Source organism: Budorcas taxicolor, chromosome 7, assembly GCF_023091745.1.
Source record: "Budorcas taxicolor isolate Tak-1 chromosome 7, Takin1.1, whole genome shotgun sequence".
Classification (NCBI taxonomy): domain Eukaryota; kingdom Metazoa; phylum Chordata; class Mammalia; order Artiodactyla; family Bovidae; genus Budorcas; species Budorcas taxicolor.
This window is the reverse complement of record NC_068916.1, coordinates 12744721-12766125: the sequence shown is the minus strand read 5'-3', so window position 1 is coordinate 12766125 and position 21405 is coordinate 12744721. Positions and strand designations below refer to the sequence as shown.

The 21405-nt window shown below is 47.2% G+C and overlaps 1 protein-coding gene across 1 annotated transcript in view; it reads right to left on the bottom strand.

Moving 5' to 3' along the window:
• CACNA1A (calcium voltage-gated channel subunit alpha1 A) overlaps window positions 1–21405 on the bottom strand; it is a 343443-nt gene that overhangs the window by 108898 nt on the left and 213140 nt on the right. The window contains exons 7-10 of the mRNA XM_052643195.1: window positions 18393–18586; window positions 3872–3975; window positions 2664–2779; window positions 1417–1473 (exon numbers count right to left, since the gene is read on the bottom strand). Coding sequence (XP_052499155.1) covers window positions 1417–1473; window positions 2664–2779; window positions 3872–3975; window positions 18393–18586 — 471 coding nt within the window. The remainder of the gene's footprint in view (window positions 1–1416; window positions 1474–2663; window positions 2780–3871; window positions 3976–18392; window positions 18587–21405) is intronic.

Sequence of the window (21405 nt, the reverse complement as noted above, 5' to 3'; positions counted from 1 at the left end):
TAACATTTTCCTTCTAGGAGTCCTGGGATTGGACATGTAGACTCCTATGAAAATGGCCCACCCTCTTAACCTTTAGCACATTTGCCAGGCTGGCTGGGACTATGGAAGCCCTTCCTTAATATTTAGGTTCTACACCCCAAGAGCTCTCCAGGGGACAGTGAGTTCAGGCACACACTTCCAATAAAGTGATTTAGACACCTCCATTCCCTGGTAGCTCAGCTGATAAAGAATCCACCTGCAATGCAGGAGACCCTGGTTGGATTCCTGGGTCAGGAAGATCCACTGGAGAAGAGATAGGCTACCCATTCCATTATTCTTGGGCTTCCCTTGTGGCTCAGATGGCAAAGAATCTGCCTGCAATGCAGGAGACCTGGGTTTGACCCCTGGGTTGGGAAGATACCCTGGAGAAGTGAACAGCTCCCACTTCAGTATTCTGGCCTGGAGAATTCCATGAACAAAGGAGCCTGGCACGCTACAATCCATGGGGTTGCAAAGAGTCAGACACGACTGAGTGACTTTCACTTTCATTTATGGGTAATGTCTTTCCTCTCAAAGAGTAAAATCCCTGTTACTCTTAGGATGGAGCCCCTTCTCCTTTCCTTCCTTCTCACTCCTGGTTTCTTCAATCCACAATCATTGCTCTGTCTAGTCAAATTGCTAATGTAAGACAACTGTCCTTAATAGTAAGCTGGATTCTTGGTGAAATTATTTTATTTTTGACCATGGTGCATGGCTTGTGGGATCTTAGTTCCTCAACCAGGGATTGAACCTGGGCCACTGCAGTGAAAGCGTTGAGTTCTAACCACTGGACCGACCACCAGGGTACTTCCATTGCTGAAATTACTTTAAAAAAAAATTGGCTGCATCTTGTGGCATGTGAGATCATAGTCCCCTGACCCAGTATTGAACTTGTGGCCCTTGCATTGGAGGCAGGGAGTCTCAACCACTGGACTGCCAGGGAAGTCCCTGAAATGACTATTATTTATTTTACTTAGTGAACATAGATGGGGCTGACCCCAAGCCAGACACTGTCCTATGCATTCTATCTGCCATACTTAATGTAATAGTCATAAACAATCAACTCAGGTAGGTATGGTAATTATCACGCCCATTTGCCAGATGAGGAAAATGGAGGCACAAAGCAGAAGCTGGGCACGTGGTCAAAGCAGACAGGGGAGGCAGGAAACAGGAACCCTGTGTCAAAAGTCCTGAAATCCCTTGAGGAAACAGAGTCTCACCATTCTCCATATCTTTCTGAGCCCGACCCAGTCTTGTGTTAATTCTTGGCAACACTTGGGCCCTGAACATCCATCCCCTGGAGGCCCCTTAGAAAGAAGGAACCCGTTCCCCAGCTCTGACTCTTCCTGTGTTCCCTGGGACCCATCCCAACCCCCAAGCCAGGTTCAGAGCAGTTACCATCAAAGGGATGCCTCTGCTCCCCATCAGTTTCATCTTCGGCGAGGATCACCTCTTCTGAAGAGCAAGAGCACATAGTTAATTTATGCTCCAGCATCTGGAAGACTCTCTGGGGGATGGGTTCCCTTGGATGGGAAAGGAGAAGAGTCCTCCCAGGCACTCCAGTCTCCCCTTGCTGAGTGACAACTCTATCAGCCAGAGATGTGCTTGCTAACTTGCTTTTGACTCCCAGCCCCACTTAAGCAACAGTTGTAATGCCAACATCATCCCTACCTGCTTCAAAATAAAAACCAACCTCCTAACCACAACTTATAAGATCTTGCCTGATCTGACCCCTGTCTCCTCCCTATCCTCCTTTCCTCTTGCTCTCCCCCTCACTCTGCCCCAGCCCCACTGGCTTCCCTGCTGTGACTCCACTCTGCTCCTACCCCAGGGCCTTTGCACTTGCTGTTCCCTCTGGGGGGAAGGCCCCTCCCCTAGACATCCACATGGCTTCCTTATTCACTTCCTCCAGGTCTCTGCTCAGAGGTCACCTCCTCAGAGAGACTCTCTCCGATCACCCTGCTGTCTCTCTTTCCTGCCTCCTACCCTGTTTTATTTTTCCTCTCAGCATTTAGCAACACCCAGTATTATGTGTATTTGGTTATTTTCTGTCTCTCTCATTAGACTATCAGAGCCCTGCAGGCAGAGATCAAATCTCAGCGTCTAGAACACTGTCTGGCATACAGCAGGTGCCCCATAATTGTCTGAATTACCAAACAAATGAACACGTACAATACCTACTGTATGTCAGGTACTGCTCTCTCTCTCTTTTTTTTTTTGGCTGGGCCACTTGGCATGCAGGATCTTCCTTGACCAGGGACTGAACCTATGCTCCCTACAGTGGGAGTGTGGAGTCTTACCCACTGGACAGCCAGGGACGTTCAAGCACTTAGCTTAGATTACAGCTTTATGAGGTAGGTACCATCATGATCTCTGTTTAACAGGCTAGGAGACTGAGGCACAGGGCATTGCCAGGAGGTGGCAGAGTAGGGATCTAAACCAATGTCTGGTTTTAGAGCTCTCTAGTATAATGTTATGTCATGTCCTGGCTTCATCTCTCTGGATTCCTGTTGCCAAACATCGGGACTACCAGTTCAGATCCTCTATCCCCTCCCCTCATCCATCTCCAAACTGCATGCGTGACTCCCGGTGAGCTCCGTGACATGGGATTTCAGTTCTTGGGCCCCGGGATGAAAGGGCCTCACCTGCTTTTGAGATCCACTCCATGTACCCATTGAGCTCTCGTTCAATCTGCTGCTGCCGCCTCAGCTTCAGAAAAGCCCGCCGGTTCTCCACCCGCTCCCTTTCTTTGGCAAACTCCCTGAAGAAGCGCAGGAGAGTCAGGTCTGGCTATTTCAGAAATTTTAGCGAGTGTGCGCATGTGTGTGTGGGGGGATTCAGAATCCCTGGAGGGCAGTGCATTTAAACAAGAGGAATCAGGTCTTCTGGGAGAAGATCAGAATACTATAGGAGTGGGCATTTCTGCCAGCTTCCCACGTTTCCCACCAACTACACCCAGTTAGAGAAAAAAAACCCCACAAAACCGTAAACCATGTCATGCCAACCACTGCTGGCTGTAAACCCCATTCTCATTCTCCGTACTCTTGGCTAAAGAATAGTTTCATCCCTTTTTAAAGTTAGGCCAGTGACACATAAGCTGAAGATTTCTGCAGCAATCTCACTTCCATGATATAGCACCCTTCGGGTTTCCCTTTTTCCTCTTCCTGTTTGGAGTGTGAGATGCCTATCTTGTGAGTGTGAAGTAGCCATTTTGACACCATAAAGAATTCATGAGATTTAAAGTCTCTAATAAGGATGTCAGCATGGAAAGCTAGAAGAAGCTGGGGTCTATCACGACACCATGGAGCTAGGAAACCAATCCCCAGGCTTGTAGTGAGAAAAATTAAACTCATTTATGATGAAGCCAGAAAAACAATCTTGGGGGTAGAGTACAATGTGTGTCATGAAAATGCATGTTTGATTGTATGCTACAATTTTATATTTGGAAAATAAGGGAAGGGGAAAACCCAACCTGTTATTTTTTTTTAAATGTAAATAATAGAAATTAAAGCTCTATAGAATTTTCTTGTGTTCTGTGTTGTGGGTCTGAAAAATTTGAGAAAACCTTCAAAAAAAGCATGGAGCTACATTTTGGAAGTAGCTCAGTGCCAGGGGTGAAGCTTAGTGAGTGAAGTCTGGGTTGGATTTCAGTTCCCATGAATCTCTTCACTGGGTGTCCCCAAAAGTGCACAACCTGAGCATCTGTACATGGACTGCTGATAATGGACCAATAACCCAAAGCAAGAGAAGAGACCTATTCTGTGCCTGGAGAATGAAAACAAAGTTTTGATGGCCTCTTCCTGGGGAAAAGATGGCGTGGGGGAATGGGATGGGAGGAATAGCAGAGACTTACCCGGACAGCACACCCAGTACGAGGTTCAGCATAAAAAAGGAGCCGATGATGATGAGGGGGATGAAGTACAACCAGTTCCAAGTGTTCCCTGAGGCATCGTTGCTCTATGAGGGGCGAGGAAGGAAAGCAGGTGAGTACCGAGTGGGACTTAGGTATGACCTGAAAGGTGGAGGGGTAGCCCTGGTTCTCCAGAGGCTTTGTCCTCAAATGCCCTTGGCCTGTGGAATCCTAGAGTCCTGGTAGCCCAGAGAGGGGAAGAAAGCACAAGATCAACCAGTGGGGGGAACTACAGAGGTACCACTGGAAGGACAAAGCTCCCTCCGACTCACAGGTTTTCAGGGGACCAGAAACCAGCATGAAACTCAGGAGGACTCCCACACCAAACTCCAGGAGCAGAAGGGGAAAACCCCACTGAAGTGTAGAAATAAACCCTTAGTTCCCTCCCTCTCTCACAAACAGTCACACTGTCTCCCTTGAGAGGAGGTGCATGGTGGCAGGGTCTGACGGTTAGGTTAAATCACCAAGCTAGACAGCAGGACCATGAACCTTTCCCTCAAGTGCCTCCCTCTTCTATTGCCTGCCCCATCAATGTCAACCACAGAAAAACTGCCAGGAAAGCCTATCGAGGTTAATTTTCAAGGGGGAGGCTTGTCCACAAATAGATTCTTCTCTGGGAGAACAGGACACTATGCCAAGGAGCAAGTTAGGAGGGGAAGAAAATCAAGACTAGAGAAAGAAAGAGACATAAAATCCAGCACTTAGAGAGCACTTTGTTTGTTTGTGCCAGACACCCTTCTAAGCAGTTACTGATGCTGGTTTATTTACTCATTAAATCCTCATGATGTCCTTATGTTATTGCCATGAATTGTGGAAAACGAGGCCCATGAAGTCAAAACTGAAGCCTGAGCTTACAGAGCTAGACAGTGGTGGACACGGGATTTGAACCAGGTGGCTGGACCCCAGAGCCTATGGACTTAACCTCTGTCCTAGGGCGGTGGGGGGGAAGCCTTCTGGTGCTTCATCAGCTCTGTGACATCTGCAGAATGTGGGGCCCCCAAATGCGGCTTTAAAAGCTCACCTTTAAAAGCACATTCGGTGCTACTGCAGCCCTGCAGAAAGGCTAAAAGGAGAATGACTGACAATGCCAGGTGCTGGTGAGTCTGTGAAGGAACTAGAACTCTCACATGCTGTCAATGGAGGGTAACATGGTGCAGGAGTTTCCTGTGGCTGCTGTAACAGAGAACCACCGAACGAGTGGCTTCAAACAATGCACATTTACTGGCGTATAGTCTGAGGCCAGAAACCCAAGGTCAGGGCATCAGCATGGTCGGTTCCTTCTGGAGGCTCTGAGGGAGGACATGCCCCATGCCTTTCCCCTGGTGTCGGGGGTTTGCTGGCAACCTTTGGTGGCCCCCTGGCTTGCAGCTGCATCACCCTGATTTCTGTCTTCATCAGTACCTGACTTTCTCTCTCTGTGCATGTCTGCCTCTGTGTCCAAACTTCCCCTTTCTACAGGGACACTAGTCATGCTGGATTAGGGCCCATCCCAATGGCCTCATCCTAACCAATTGTTCCTGTAATGACTCCATTCCCAAATAAAGTCATATTCTGAGGAACTACGGGGTAGAGCTTCAACATGTGAATTTGGGAAGAGGCACAATCCATCACACACAGTACTACTTTGAAATGGGATGGGACTTTCTACTAAAATTAATCATGTACCTTCACTATGACCTGATCATGGCACCCCTGGGATATTATCCAGCAGAAACATGAACTTGTCTATGCCAAAGATATACGTAAGAATGTTCACAGCGGTGATCTTCATAACAGGCCCAAACTGGAAACAATCTGAATCCTTGTCAACAAGAGAGAAAATAAATAAATGGAATATTGTGCAATGAAAGACCGCCATTTATCACATGAAACCTTCCAGACTTGGCATCCAGCAAAAGCCAGACAGAAAAAAGCATATATTAGGTCGGCCGAAAAGCTCATTCAGGTTTCTCCACCTGATGTTACAGAAAACCCAATAGAACTTTTTGGCCAGCCCGATATATAAGATTCTACTCATGTAAAATACAGAAACAGGCAAACAAGCTAATGATATCTGAGGTCTAGATGGAGTATCCTTTGGAGAGAGTAGTGACTGAGGAGAGAGCAAGAGGAGAAGCTCTTGAGGCTGAGAAGGCTTTGGTTCCTGATTCTGGGTGCTGGTTATACCCACGTGTCCAGTTTGTGAAAATTTATCAGGCTCCTTGCTTATGATTTGTGAAGTGCTCTGTATATTGATTTCACTTGAACCTCCCCCAAAGATTTTTTTTTTTTCAAAGAAAGTCAATTTTACCTTAAAAAAGCAAGGAGATTCTGACACATGCTACAGGGTGGATGAATCCTGAGGACACTGTACTAAGTGAAGTAAGCCAGACATGAAAGGATAAAAACTATATGATTGTACTCATATGAAGTTCCCACATTTGTCAAATTCAGAGACAGAAAGCAGAACGGTGGGCAGGGTCTCGGGGAGGGGGACAGAGGGTTAGTGTTTAATGAGGACAGCGTGTCAGTGAGAAAGTTCTGGAGATGGACAGTGGTAACAATTTATATCAACATGAATGCACTTAATGCCAATGAAGTGGGCACCTAAATGGATTAGACGGTCAATTTTAGGTTATACTTATTTCATCACAATAATTAAGAAAGAAAACAAACCAAAAAAGCCAACTTTTATCATCATGGACACGGGCTCTGAGGACAATAAAGGTGCCAGTCCCAGCTCATACTTGTGTTCTAAGACAGTTCTAATGCTTTGCTTCTGGAAGGTTCTGGAAGAAAGAAAAGGGTCAGCAGAAAGGACTGGACAGAAGGCAGAACTGGCTTTGTGTTTCCCCCTCCAGCACTGCTGCGGCTGAGGCGTTTTGTTCCCATTTCTTGGGGCTAAATATAGCCCAGGAGAGAAAGCCTGCGCTGGCCAACAGATGAAAAAAGTCTGGGCTGCCTCAGGAGGCAGGTTTGGCATGGAGACAGAGTGGTTGGGAGTGGGGGGAGGAGGGCAGGCCTGAATGGGGGAGAAGTGGCTGAGGTCCCTTTGTACCAAGGCAGGCCCTCCATCCCGGGATCTGCCTACACCCCAGCTTCCTGATGCACTTAAAGCACCTGGCCCCGTGATGCTGCCTGGCATAAAAGACACTCACGATGCCAGGGCCTCAGCCTACCAGAGCCCACTTGATCCTCTCACAAAATGTGGTATGTGATCCTTCCCATCTTCCTGGGTGAGGAAACTGAGGCAAATGGAGGTCAAGTCTCATGTCCGAGATCCCTGTCGTGGGCTGCATTGTATCCTGTCAAAAGGTACGTTGAAATCCTAACCCCCAGGACCTGTCAATGGGACCCTACTTGGAAACAGGGTCTCTACAGCTGCCATCAGGTTAAGATGAAGTCATGGTCGTGGGCCCTAGTCCAATAGGACTGGTGTCTTCTTAAGAAGAGGAAAACAGGGATTTCCTTGGTGGTCCAGTGGTTAAGAACCCATCTGCCCGTGCAGGGGACACAGGCTTGATCCCTGGTCTGGGAAGATTCCCCATGCCACAAGGGAACTAAACCTGTGCACTGCAACTACTGAGGCCCACGCGCCTGGAGTCCATGCTTCAGAAGAGGCCACTGCCGCGAGAAGCCCGCACATCACAGCTACAGAAAGCCCGTGCACAGCAGTGAAGGCCCAGTGCAGATAAAAATAAAGAAACAAAATAAAAATAATATTCAGAAAACACCAGGTGAAGACAGGGACACACAGCCATGTGACAGTGGAGGCAGAGACTGGAGGGACACAGCTGTGAGTCAAAGAAGGCTAAGGCTTGATAGTCACCACAAGAGGTTTGGAAGAGGCAGAAAAGAATTCCACCCAGCATCTTAGAGGTAGTGTAGCTCTGCTGGCATTGGAGAGGCAGGTGGGACAACCTCCCTCACTCTGGTAGAGCTTGTTTGAGCTGACAAAACACCCCTCGATTCCCAGTCTCCACACCCAGTGGATGGGGGAAACTGAGGCTGTGGAAGATGCTTTGATTTGCCTGGCTCACACACAGTGTGGATGGCAGGGCTGTGACTAGACCCATCATTCTGGCTTGCATCCGACTGATTTTTTGTTTCTATCTCACTCATTCACTGCACTTACATAGTATTTTCTGTTTATAAAAATTGGCCCAAGAGAGTCTTAAAGAAGAGGGAAAATACTGATTCATCTCAGCACTGTCGGTACCTAGCGTGGCGCCTGGTGCTTAGCAAGCACTCGATAAATACTCATCAAACAAATTAATGGCCGAGTCCCAGTAAAATCCTTAAGTGCCTTCTGGTTTATGGCTTATTTTCCTCTAATTTTTTTTGCGCATGGTTCATTCAGAAGAAGTGTAGAAGATGCAAAAATCAGCCCCCCCGCAAACAACCAAACAACTCTCAGCCCAAAAGAACACCCAACTCCCCAGCATAAAGGATAAGGATGGGGTGGTTTAGACAACAAACGTATGGGTACCAAGAGGGAAAAGAGGGTGTGATGGATTGGGAGACGGGGGTGATATATACACACTGTGCCTATTGCTGTGTTCAGTCACATCTGACTCTTTGCAACCTCATGGACTGTAGTCTGCCAGGCTTCTCCATCCATGGGATTTTCTAGGCAAGAATACTAGAGTGGGGTGCCATTTCCTACTCCAGGGGATCTCCCTGACCCAGGGGTTGAAACCACGTCCCTTGTGTCTCCGGCACTGGCAGGAGGATTCTTTACCCACTGAGCCACCTGGGAAGCCCACTGCTATGTATACAATGGATAACTAACGAGAACCTACTGTGTAGCGCAGGAAACTCTGCTCAGTGCTCTGTGGAGACCTAAAGCGGAAGGAAATCCAAAGTAGACGGAGTCTATGTATACGTATGGCTGATTCACTTTCCTATACAGTAGAAATGAACACAACATTGTAAAGCAACTATATGCCGGTAAAGAATAAAGAAGACATATTTCACATGAAAAGACGCTGGTGGCTCAGACAGTAAAGAATATGACTGCAGTGGAGGAGACCGGGTTTGATTCCCGGATCGGGAAGATCCACTGCAGAAGGAAACGGTTACCCACTCCAGTATTCCTGCCTGGAGAATTCCATGGACAGAGGAGCCTGGCAGGCTGCAGTCCACGGGATCACAATGAGTCAGTCACTAATTATGAGACAAATGGAAATCAACCCTAAATGTCCATCAACAGAGAAATGGACAAAGATGTGGGACAAAAGAATGGAGTGGATTTGACCGTGAAAGACCCAGAGCCCCAAGGTGCCATGAGGGAGGTTGTATTTCTGTCCCAGTTTCTGAAAAAGTGTTAGCTGCTCAGTCGTGTCTGATTGACTCTTTGTGACCCCACGGACTGTAGTCTACTGGGCTCCTCTGTCCATGGGATTCTTCAGGTAAGAATATGGGAATGGGTAGCCATTCCCTTCTCCAGGGGATCTTCCCAATCCAAGGATCAAACCCAGGTCTCCTGCACTGCGGGCAGATTCTTTACTGTCTTGAGCCACCAGAGAAACCCCAGTTTATGCCTGCTATTAAATCATGCAATGCCTGCTAATTATTTTTTGAGCCCTCCTTTGCTCCATTTACTCTCAAAACGGTCCTTGTGTGGGTGGTAGATTATGTGGTCTTTCTGTTTCTGAGGTCTCCCGTAACCTTCCCTGGCCTCTTCAGCTCCCTTGCTCATCCTCACTTCTCACTTCCAGCCACATGGGCCACCTAGCTGCTCTTCACAAATGCCAGAACCACTGCTACCTCAGGGCCTTTGCACTGGGTCTTGTCCCCCTGGGTCTCTCTTTCCTCATATACCTGTATGGACCCTCCTCACTTCTTTCAGGTCTTATTAGAAGAACTTCAACCTCTCACCTTGAGGTTCCACAACACGTCTACTGCTTTATTTGTCTCAGAGTCGGCAAACCACCGCCCACGGGCTAGTCACCTGTTTTTGTAAAGGTTTTTTGGCACACAGTCATGCCTATTCATTATGTATCTTCTCTGTGGCTGCTTTTGTGCTATGAAAGCAGACTGAGTAGTTGTGACAGAGGCTACATGACCCACAAAGCCTAAACTATTTAAGATTCTGCCATATATATAAACATTTCTTAATTATCTTGTTGACAGCTTGCTTCTCCCACCAAAATGTCAACTCCCCGCCAAAAAGGGATTTTTGTCTCTTCCTCTTGCTGCACAGAAAGTTGCCTGTATGCAGTATACATCCAATGAATGTTTATTGTGTGAATGTGTAATCTAAAGTGTCTCCTCCCCACCTCCCCGCCGAGATCTAATGCCAAGATGAACATCTATGAATTAACAAGGGCTGAGGTCAAGGATTAGTGTCTACCATTCGTGACTGGCATTTTAACTGTCGACTAGGCACAGCTTTGTCGCTTTCCTAATTGACACCGAGAGAGTAACAGAGAGTAAGAGCAACAAAGAAAAGCACGGAGAGGTGGGATGGAGAGAGAGAAATAGATGAGCAAAGGAAAGGGGGAGGGAGAAAGATACAGAGACAGAAACCAAGAATGAAGAGAGACAAAGAGAGAGGGAAGAAGAAAGAGAAAGGGAGTTTTTAGAGAGAGGGAGGGACTGTAACAGCTTCCCAGGTGGCTCAGTGGTAAAGAATATGCCTGCAATGCAGGAGATGAGGGTTTGATCCCTGGGTCAGGAAGATTCCCTGGAGAAGGAAATGGCAACCCACTCTAATATTTTTGACTGGGGAAGCCCATGGACAGAGGAGCCTGGCGGGCTATAGTCCATGGAGTTCAGAAGAGTCTGACATGACGTACTGACTCAACAGCAACACCAGGGGAGTGTAATAGTGAATGCCCAGTGCTGGGTTTGAATCCTGATTATACCACTCTGACTGGGGGATCTTGACAGGTCCCTGCATCCCTGTGGGCCTCAGTTTCCTCATCTGGAAGATGGACCTAAAAACATCTCCCCACATGAGTTTTTAAAAAATATTCATTTATTTATTTGACTACACTTGGTCTTAGATGCAGCAGGTGGGATCTAGTTCCCTGACCAGGGATCAAACCCAGGCCTCTTGCATTGGCAGCATGGAGTCTTAGCTACTGGACCACCAGGGAAGTCCCATGAGGCTGTTTTATGGATCAGTTGATGATAAAAGGAAGATGTAGGGATGGATGCAACAGGCTCTCAGCAAATGGCAAAATGTTAACTTAAGATGTACTGGTTCTGCCAGGACCCCAGTCTTTTTAGCTCCCTGCCCTGGTAGCAACCAAGAGAGGGCAGGTCCCATCACCCACACTGCACTCCCACGCTACTTTGGCCCAGATGATGAGGAGCATGTTGGGGATGTCCTCTGCGTAGGGTGGGGTGATTTCTTTTTTTTGAGTCATGCAGGCGCATATGGTGAGGGGGTCCCTGTGAAATGAGACTGCCTGTCGCTCAAGCAACACACAATGCTCTAGCAAACGGCCCCAGTGCAGCCCTTCTGGGCTTCCCCTATCCCACCCCCTTGAGCTCAGAGAGCCAGTCCTCCAGCCTGTTTGCTGTAGGAGGTGGCAAATGGCAGATTCCAAGGCAGCCAGTGCTGAGTCAGAGCTGGATCCCAACCTTACCTCCATGTGTGTGGCTCTGGGCCTGTTTCCTCATCTGTAAAATGGGGATATTTAAGGCTCTACCACCATGGACTCACAGGTGGTGCACAGAGAAACACCTAGAATAATGTGGTAGAGATGAAACGTCTGATAATCCACTATTATTCCAGTATGTTGCTCAGATCCAGATTGGGCCCCAGGAAGGTCCAGCAATGAGGCTTGTCCAGTGGGCACTGGAGCCATGTGGGTCCTTCAGAGGCTCCGGGAGAGGGGAGCTGGCTATGTTGACTGAGGTTCATTCTCTAGCAGTTAAAAATGACTTGGACTACACTTTTGGCACAGAATTTCAACATATACTTGCCTTTGCAGTCTTTGGGCTTGGATAAGCACCTGCCCTACACAAAATCCTAATGGAGATAGGGTCTACCATCCCCAGAGATGCCCCAGTGGCCCATCTCCAAGGATCCCTGGTTCTCTAGAGCAGGGCTTCTCAACATCAACACTCTTGACATTTTGGACTGGGTTACTTGTGGTGGGGGCTGAGCCAGACACAGACGGCAAGAACTTGCGTTACTTGCCAAACTATCACCTCCCTGGAGGGTTTTCCTAGCCACAGTAACCACAGAAGTCTCTGTGAGATTCTCTCAGTCTCAGCTGGGGTGGGAATCCTTTGGGGTCTGAGAACAGAAACTAAGGAGTCTGAATTTGCATTGAAAAAGTTAACCCTTCACTTTCCCAAATAAAGAATCTGCCTACAATGCAGGAGACTTGGGTTTGATTCCAGGATTGGGAAGATCCCCTGGAGAAGGGAATGGAATTCTTCTGTAAAGATTTGTCTTTTCTTTACTTATTCTGTTAATTTAATAATAAAGTAATACGATGATTACTTATTACTGTATGTCAATCAAGAAGTCATTTATTTTCGTGTGTACTCTCTCTGGACAGGTAATATAAATAAAAACACCCAGAATACAGTGGGCACCCAGAAAATGCTCTCTCTTGCCCTTCCTTCCCATCTCCTGGTCTATAAGCAACCAAAACATCTCTTTTCCCTCCTAAACACTTGACAAATTTAAATATATTCCCTGATTATAAAAGTAAATTGTGAAACTATTATATATACAATTGATAAGCAACAAAGATTTATGGTATAGAACAGGGAATTATATGCAATATTTTATAATAGGCTAAAATGGAATACAATCTGCAAAAAATAACAGAATCACTATGCTGTACATCTGAAACTAATACAATATTGTAAATCAACTATCCTTCAATAAAAAAGAGGGTAAAAAGCAATCATGTTCACACTGCTATATTTAAAACGGATAACTAACAAGGATCTACTGTATAGCACATGGAACTCTGCTCAATGTTATGTAGCAGCCTGGATAGGAAGGGAGTCTGGAGGAGAAAAGATACACATATATGTATGGCTGAGTCCCTTTTGTCAACCTGAAACTATTACAACACTGTTAACTGGCTATACTCCAATATAAAATAAAAAGTTTTAAAAAGTCAGTTGTGCTCATTGGAGACAAATTTGTCAATATAGAGAAGTATCAAGAAAAAGATTCCCAAGTCCCACTACCTAGATGCCATCTTGGTACAGTGGACTTGTCTTTTTTTCCCTTATATTTTCAAGATTATACACTTGAGATTATAAGCTTCTATGGACTGAACTATGTCACCATTCCTAATCCCTGATGTAGTGGCATTTTTTAGATGGAGTCTTTGCGAGGTGATTAGGGTTATAGGAGGTCATGAGAGTGGGACCCCTATGATGGGATTAGTGTCCTTGTAAAAAGAGATTCCCAGAGAGCTTGCTCTCTCTTTCCCTCCTCACCATGAGAGGGCACAGCGAGAAGGCAGCCATCTGCAAGCAGGAAGAGAGCCCTCGCCAGAGCTGGACCATGCTGGCACCCGGATCTCGGACTTCCAGTCTCCAGAACTATGGGAGCCCTCGCCAGAGCTGGACCATGCTGGCACCCGGATCTCGGACTTCCAGTCTCCAGAACTATGGGAGCCCTCGCCAGAGCTGGACCATGCTGGCACCCGGATCTCGGACTTCCAGTCTCCAGAACTATGGGAGCCCTCGCCAGAGCTGGACCATGCTGGCACCCGGATCTCGGACTTCCAGTCTCCAGAACTATGGGAGCCCTCGCCAGAGCTGGACCATGCTGGCACCCGGATCTCGGACTTCCAGTCTCCAGAACTATGGGAGCCCTCGCCAGAGCTGGACCATGCTGGCACCCGGATCTCGGACTTCTAGTCTCCAGAACTATGGGAAAGCACACTTTTGTTGTCTAAGCTGCCCTGTCTATGGTATTTTGCAATGTCAGCCTGAGCCCATCTGTCAGCACAGGAGACCTAAGAGACATTGGTTCAATCCCTGGGTCAGGAAGATCCCCTGAAGGAGGGCATGGCAACCCATTCCAGTATTCTTGCCTGGAGAATCCCACGGACAGAGGAGCCTGGTGGGTTACAGTCCATGGGGTCACAAAGAGCTGGACACAACTGAAGTGACTTAGCACAGCATGCACACCCTGGTTCTTTTTAAAAGAATCAGTTCCCCTTACTTGTCATTATATACGGTGAGCATTTCCCTGAATCCTTAAATATTCTCCCAACAGATGATTTTTAATGACGACATGATACTCCATCATATGGAGGGACCATACGGTATTTAACCAGTTGCTTCCAGTTTTGTTCTATTTTTACAGATAATGCTGGGGGGCACATCCTGATATAAATCTTCGACAGTGTTTCTGATTACTTAAGGTTAGGCTTCTTCTAAAAGCACTTTAACTGGGAAATCAAGTGGGAAAGAAATGAGATAAATTGAAAAATAGAAAAACCTGGACGGGGCCCCAACATACCACGAGGTGAGCTGCTGTTCCCTCAGCCAAGAACACTCTTCTCTAAAGCATCTGCCTGGCTCTCTTCTCTGTGGAAATGTCCCCTCCTCTGAGAAGCCCTCCCTGACTGCCTGGCCTAAACTGGCCCCTGCACCCCATCGCTTGTCCTCTCATGCTGCTGTGCTCGTCACGGGAGAACGGGTCAAGTCACTATGTCCCACATTATACACTTGCTTAAGGTCTATCTTCCACATTCTGAGCAGTTTATTATTTATCAGCGTTTACTGGTCACGTCTGTCTCCCCGACGAGGGTGGAGACTTTTGTCTCTCTTTTTCATTGTGCTATCCGTGAACCTGATCATTTCCTGGCACGTACTGGACATTCAGTAAGTAATTATGGGATTCCTCTAGTGCTCTGTGGTTGAGAGCCCCCCTGCCAACGCAGAAGACACGGGTTCAATCCCTGGCCCAGGAAGAGTCCACATGCCACGGGACAGCTAAGCCCGCGTGCCGCAGCTACTCAGCCTGCGCGCCCTCGAGCCTGAGCTCAGCAACAAGAGAAGCCGCGCAAAAAGAAACCCAGGCCCCACAGCTAGAGAGGAGCCCCCACTCGCCACAACTAGAGAAAACGTGCGTGCAGCAACAAAGACCCAGTTTGGCTGAAAATAAATAATTAAACTTAAAAAATACTAATCAGAATAAGTAATTATGGAATAAACAAATGGATTCCAATGTTGAGAAAAGAAAAGGGATGTTCAGCCTCCACGCCTGTGGATTCTAAAATGCTTGAAGCAGGTGCTTCCGCACTCTCCCATGGATCTCACCTGACAGAGGCTGGTAAGGCCATGCCTATGGGCTTGGGTCCAGCACAATATAAAGGACAAGGAGTCCAGACACTGCGCCTGCCTGGGGCTGGATGGAGCTGGGGGCGTCCTAGGGCAGGCCTGGCAGATGGCAGAGCACATGGGCAGGGCTCAAACGAGTCTGGAAAAGCAATAGCTCTGTCTTTGCTAAGCAGAAACTCAAAGATGCCACCTTAGCTTCTGCCCTTAGCAATGAGTGATCCTAGTGGTTGTATTTTGGGTTGAGGAGTTGTCTTTTCTTTTCTTTTTTTTTAAATAAATTTACTTTCAATTGGAGTATAATTGCTTTACAATGTTCATTAGTTTCTGATTTCATGACAACATGAATCAGCTATAAGTGTACATATATCCCCTCCCTCTTAAGCCTTCCTCCCACGGGGGGCGGATTGTCTTAATTTAGGAAGTCCCAGACAAGGGTTCTAGAGAAGGCAATGGCACCCCACTCCAGTACTCTTGCCTGGAAAATCCCATGGATGGAGGAGCCTGGTAGGCTGCAGTCCATGGGGTCGTTAAGAGTTGGACACAACTAAGTGGCTTCACTTTCACTTTTCAGGACAGGGGAGCTTGGTGGGCTACCGTCTATGGGGTTGCACACGGTCAGACACGACTGCAGCGACTTAGCAGAAGCAGCAGCAAAGGGTTCAAGTGCAAGTAGTTTATTTGGGAGATTTATGAGCTGAACTATGCAATTCCCCCTCACCACCCTCCCCGCAGCCAAGATAAGTTGAAGACCTAACCTCTACGACCTCAGGATGCGACCTTATTTAGAAATAAGGTCGAACTTCCCTGGTGGTCCAGTGGTTAAGAATTCACCTTCCAATGCAGGGAACACAGGCTTGATCCCTGGTCCTGAAAGATTCCATATGTCAGGGGGCAACTAGCCCATGCGCCACAATTACTGAAGCCCTCATGCCCTAGAGCCTGTGCTCCAGAACTAGAGAAGCCACTGCAATGAGAAGCCCCAGCACGGCAACTAGGGAAAGTCTGCTCGCGGCAGTGAAGACCCAGCGCAGCCAGCCAAAAGATCACATAAGAAAAAAAAAATATTTTTTAAAGAAAAATAGGGTCATTACAGATGTAAGTAGTTAAGATGACATTATACTGGAGTAGGGTAGGCCCTAATCCAACACAATAAGTGTCCTTATAAGAAGATGGCCATGTGCAGATGGGATATTCAAGAGGAGGACAGAGAATCAATAAGCTAAAGAATGCCAAGGATTGTTGGCAGCCACCGGAAGATGGGAGAGGCAAGGAAGAATTCTCCCTGAGAGCCTTTGGAGGGTGCCTGGCCCGGCTGACACCTTCTGGCCTCCATACTTGTAAGGTAATAAATGTCTGTTGTTTTAAGCCAACCAGGGTGGTACTTTATTACTGCTCTTGGCTCACATCAGGCTCAAATTTCTGATCGGGTTTCTACCAAAGTATGAAGGTGGGATATAACTGCATGGCAAGTTCTAGAAGGCTACTCTGCAGCAGTTACCAGTGGGGTGAGAGCAAGTAACAAAGCGGGACCCAGTGGCTCACCTTACTTCCTCAGTTGCTGCCAGAGTTTTCACAATGAAAAATTCAAACATTTCTAAAAGGAGAGCCTGTTGGGGTGGAAAATCTGGCTTACAGAGAGCTTACTTAAGGCCATGGTTCTGAATGCTTCACATATATTCACCTTTCCTCAGGGCTTGTGCCCTGTGAGGCAGGACTGTGCTTTTCATTTTGTACATGTGGAAACGGAGACACAGAGAGTGTAAGCGACTTGCCCAGGGTTGCACAGCATGGGAGTGGTGGGGTCGGGAGGGGAACCCAGGCAGCCTGATGCCTAACTCTGTTCTTTCAACTGTTTCCCCTGAGCTTGCGTCTCTCAAGGTGGTTCAGCTCGAAGCTTCCAGGGTAAGTATCTCCTGAGACAGTGGCGCTTCCGACTACAGAACCCTCTGGAAATTTGTGGTCCTGCTCACACTTCCTCACCCACCACTGAGCACATTCCCATTGTCTTCCTCTGAACCTCTTTCTGGATGTCCAACCCCGTGACACAACCTGACCCAAGAAAGCTCCTGACGATCTCAAAGTTGCTGTCTGTTCCTAGAGACGCTATGCTCAGGCCAGGTCGTTAGGCAAACTAGGCCACCGTGGCTTTCCCCCACATCCTTCAGATTTCTCTAATGGACACATGGCCATAATGGTAGAAATCTGTGTGGTCTATAATATGAATGACACTCCCAAGATGTGGTGACTTGTGCAGTGTGTGACGTACGTAACTGTCCAGGTGTGGGGGACAGGGAACAGGGTAGAACGGGAGGCAGGGAAGCGTGCACATCCTTTCAGACCTGTCCTTAACATTTTCAAGACTGGGGACAAGAGAACCAACTGAGGCCCACATAATGTGTGTGAATATTTAAAAGCTACTAAATAAAACATGCTCTATGCTTCTCCTACACAAACATACCTTCATTTAGAATTAGAATCTGGATGTCTGCACTGGGTTACGGGGTGGGGACAGGCTTCCTTGCCCCTTGACCATGGCCTCCCACCTGGGGGCAGGGGAGGGAGGGCTCCACACACACATGGCTGGACGTGCCAATCTGCATGTCCATATTCCAGCCACATTTGTGCCAACAGCTACCCCAAGGACATTCTTAGACCTCAGGGGATACAATGCGTAAGGTAGCCAGAGAATAGACTCATGGAAGAATCCAAGTCTATGGAATCTGGGCTTGGGCAGGGAATTCTAGGATCTCAGGTGACCCAAAATGTGATCCAGCAAGTGGAGGGGTGGTGGCACCGGTTCCCATCAGCACCACAGGGAGGGGCACGGCTGGAGGAGGGTCAGCATGCACTCCAGCACAGAAACCCTTTGGACAGGTGTCCAAGACACATCTCTTTCTTTCCTCTACGTTGGTTTTTAACTTCATGCCACCTTTACATATTCAAAAATCTAAAATTATATTTAAAAACTTGGGCAATTAAAAATTATTCAGCATCTATGTGCATTCTAGATTCTCACCTCCCAAAGGTGCTTCCCTATTAAGAGTTCTGAGGACAAGACGCCCATATCGTCAAAGGACGGAGCCTTAGGCTGGCTCTCCTGGGGCTATATTGAGCTGTCCTTTGGCTGCCTCCCTGGTTCAGGGTCCCTCCACTTCAGCCTCAGGAGTTGGCTGGGCCTGGCTCTCCACCACCCCTCATCACTTACGTTGTAGAGGAGGTCAGTCCACCCTTCCATGGTGATGCACTGGAAAACAGTCAGCACTGCAAACAGGATGTTGTCGAACTGAGTGATCCCATTGTTGGGCCCTTCCCAGTAGGGCTGACATTTGGTCCCATTGGGGCAGGTGCGGGCAGGTTCCTCTGTCCCACACGGTGCTGGAGACTCACCCTGAATGTCATCTATGAAACGGAAGAAGAGCAAAGTCAGGGGAAAGGGCCAGCAAAAACAGCTCTGAGAAACAGGAGCCAGCGAACATTCAGTGCTGCTGAATCTGCAGAAAAATGGCTCTTAGGATGGACTTAGCAGTCTTTTTCCAAAAAGTCCAATGCTTGGCTTGGTTGATCTGTTCATTGTTTTCTATTTCATAAATTTCTTCTCTAAGTTGTGTTCCCTTTTTTGTTCTTTTCCTAAACTTTTGAGATAGATTAATGTTATTTAAGGCTATAAATTGCCCTTTAAGTGCAGCTTTAACTGCACCTCACAAATTCTGTCATGCATTATTGTTCAAGTAAAATATTCAGCAGTTTCCATTATTATTTCTTCTTTGATTTGTGGATAACCAAGAAGCATCAAAAATTTGTCAGAAATATACAAAAATACGGTAATGTAATGAATTCCCATGTAACCATCACCAATTTCAACATTTATCGACTCAGGGCTAATTTTGTTTCATCCACATCCCCTCCCCACACTAAAATATTTTTAAAGCAAATCTCAGACATCCTAGCATTTAATCAACAAATAAGAAGCATGTCTGTTAATTTCCAAATACTTTTAGTGTTGTCTTTTTGTTACCAATTTCTAGCCTAATTGCACTGTGGTCAGAGGATATGTTTTGTATTATTCTGTCCTTTGAAATCTGTTGAGATGGACTTTAAGGTCCCAACAACAGTCAACTTTGGTAAATCTGCTGTGTGCATTTTGAAGTGGTTGGGGGCAGTGTTCTCCAGACTTCCATTAGCACAAATTCGTCAACTGTGTTGTATTATTCTTCTGTAGCCTGATTTTTTTTTTTTTCTTGAGATGTACCGGGGCCCAGATGTTCTGGGGGCGAGGGAGGCCAGTACACACAGTACTCCACCTTAGGCACAGGAGCTAAGTTTTCTCCCCAAAGAGCAAGAGGCAGATTGTGAAAATGCCACAAGGAAAGAGACACATGTCAATGGACACCCCTTTTGCTGGAAACCAAAGACAGCTTCCTGGCAAACTCAGACTGTGTGATCAAGGTTGAGTCTGAATTCTAAGGTTTTGAAGGGGAGGGGGAGGAGATGCCTTCATGAGAACATGGACTCAGGGGAGTACAGAACATCCTGGGTGTGTACAGAACATCCCATTGGACCAGAGCCACAGATAGGAGAGGATCCTATTCAGCGAGTGACACTTTTGAAGGTTTTTAGACAGCGACATTGTCCGATAAGAAATCAAACACCTGAGTGTGTAAACTCAAGCTCCCCACGAAACAAAACTATATCTCAATGCACGTGCCACATATAGGGTTTGCAGACCATTCTTAACCTCCACTTAGCAAGAAACAGGGAGAAATAAGCCAACACAGAATGCATGAATCTTACTGGCCTTTGCTGCTGCTGCTGCTGCTAAGTCGCTTCAGTTGTGTCCAACTCTGTGCAACCCCAGAGACGGCAGCCCACCAGGCTCCCCCGTCCCTGGGATTCTCCAGGCAAGAACACTGGAGTGGGTTGCCATTTCCTTCTCCAATGCATGAAAGTGAAAAGTGAAAGTGAAGTCGCTCAGTTGTATCTGACTCTTCGCGACCCCATGGACTGCAGCCTACCAGGCTGCTCCATCCATGCGATTTTCCAGGCAAGAGTACTGGAGTGGGGTGCCATTGCCTTCTCTGACTGGCCTTTGAGACTCCTGTTAAATAGAAACTCTAGGCCATGCAAAATGACATTTGCCATATCAGAAGGGACACCTACACCTCAAGAAGCATTGACATCCAATCACTAGTTCAAGTTGTGGGAAATACTTTTCCCCTTCATGTCAGACTTGGGGCTGATTTAATGAATACAGATTGGAAGGCAAAATCTTTTAAATATGAGACTCGGGGCAAAAGGGAAAATTCCATGGTCTCCTATCATGAATGAGAACCACGGTTTGTTGGGAAGGTTGCCTCTGTCCAAAACCTTTTCCATTTTCACCTTCTGTCCAAGTCTGGCTCAATTCCCATCCACCAATACCCTCCCCTCTCTTGGATCAGTCCAGTCTACTGGCTCCTTTTTCCCCACTCAGGGCTACAATAGCTCCCAAATGTTCACATTTGGTGAGGAGATAAAAGCAGGCATTAACTTGCACTGCTATAGACTAGTTCCAGATGAGGAATCTTGTCTCCTCAAAGTATTTTGGAAGCTCTTGGAAAACACGAAGCTCTCCCACCTTTCCTTTGCATTTCTTTGGGTGTTTAGCACAGTGCTGGGCACTCAGGAAGTTGGTTCCTGATTATAAGGAGAACCTGTGTGCAGGAGAAATCTGACCGCCTTTAGCAGCTATGCCCAGTGGTGTTCCTGATTGTGACCTGCCAGCCCCCTCATCACGAAACACTCTGGGGGCTGCTTCTAGAAAAGCAACCATCCAGAGAGTCTGAGGAATTTGGTTATAAATATATTTTAAAATTAACCTGCTGCCTGGGTGTCTGTATATATCTGTCTCTTACTCACACGTTCTTATATTTTTAATTGTGAGCTTTTCAGTCATCTTCCCTAAATCAAGGCCTCCTACCCTCCAGTTGCCCCACCCACATCTGTCCCCTTACAACCCTGATTTAGACTCAAGCCAGTTCTCTGTCCCCTTGGCTAGAGAGAGAGATAGAGAGAGAACCAACAAAAATAAAAAACCCAGGATCCAGGAGTCCTGGTTTCTCTGCTCTCGGCTGATGTTTCCAAGGGGCCCTGCCCTGCATCTCTCCCTCCAGCATTTCCACCCAGGTGTCGAGGCCAGGAGCAGAAATAGCTTTGCCTCAATTAACACTTTCTTCATTGGG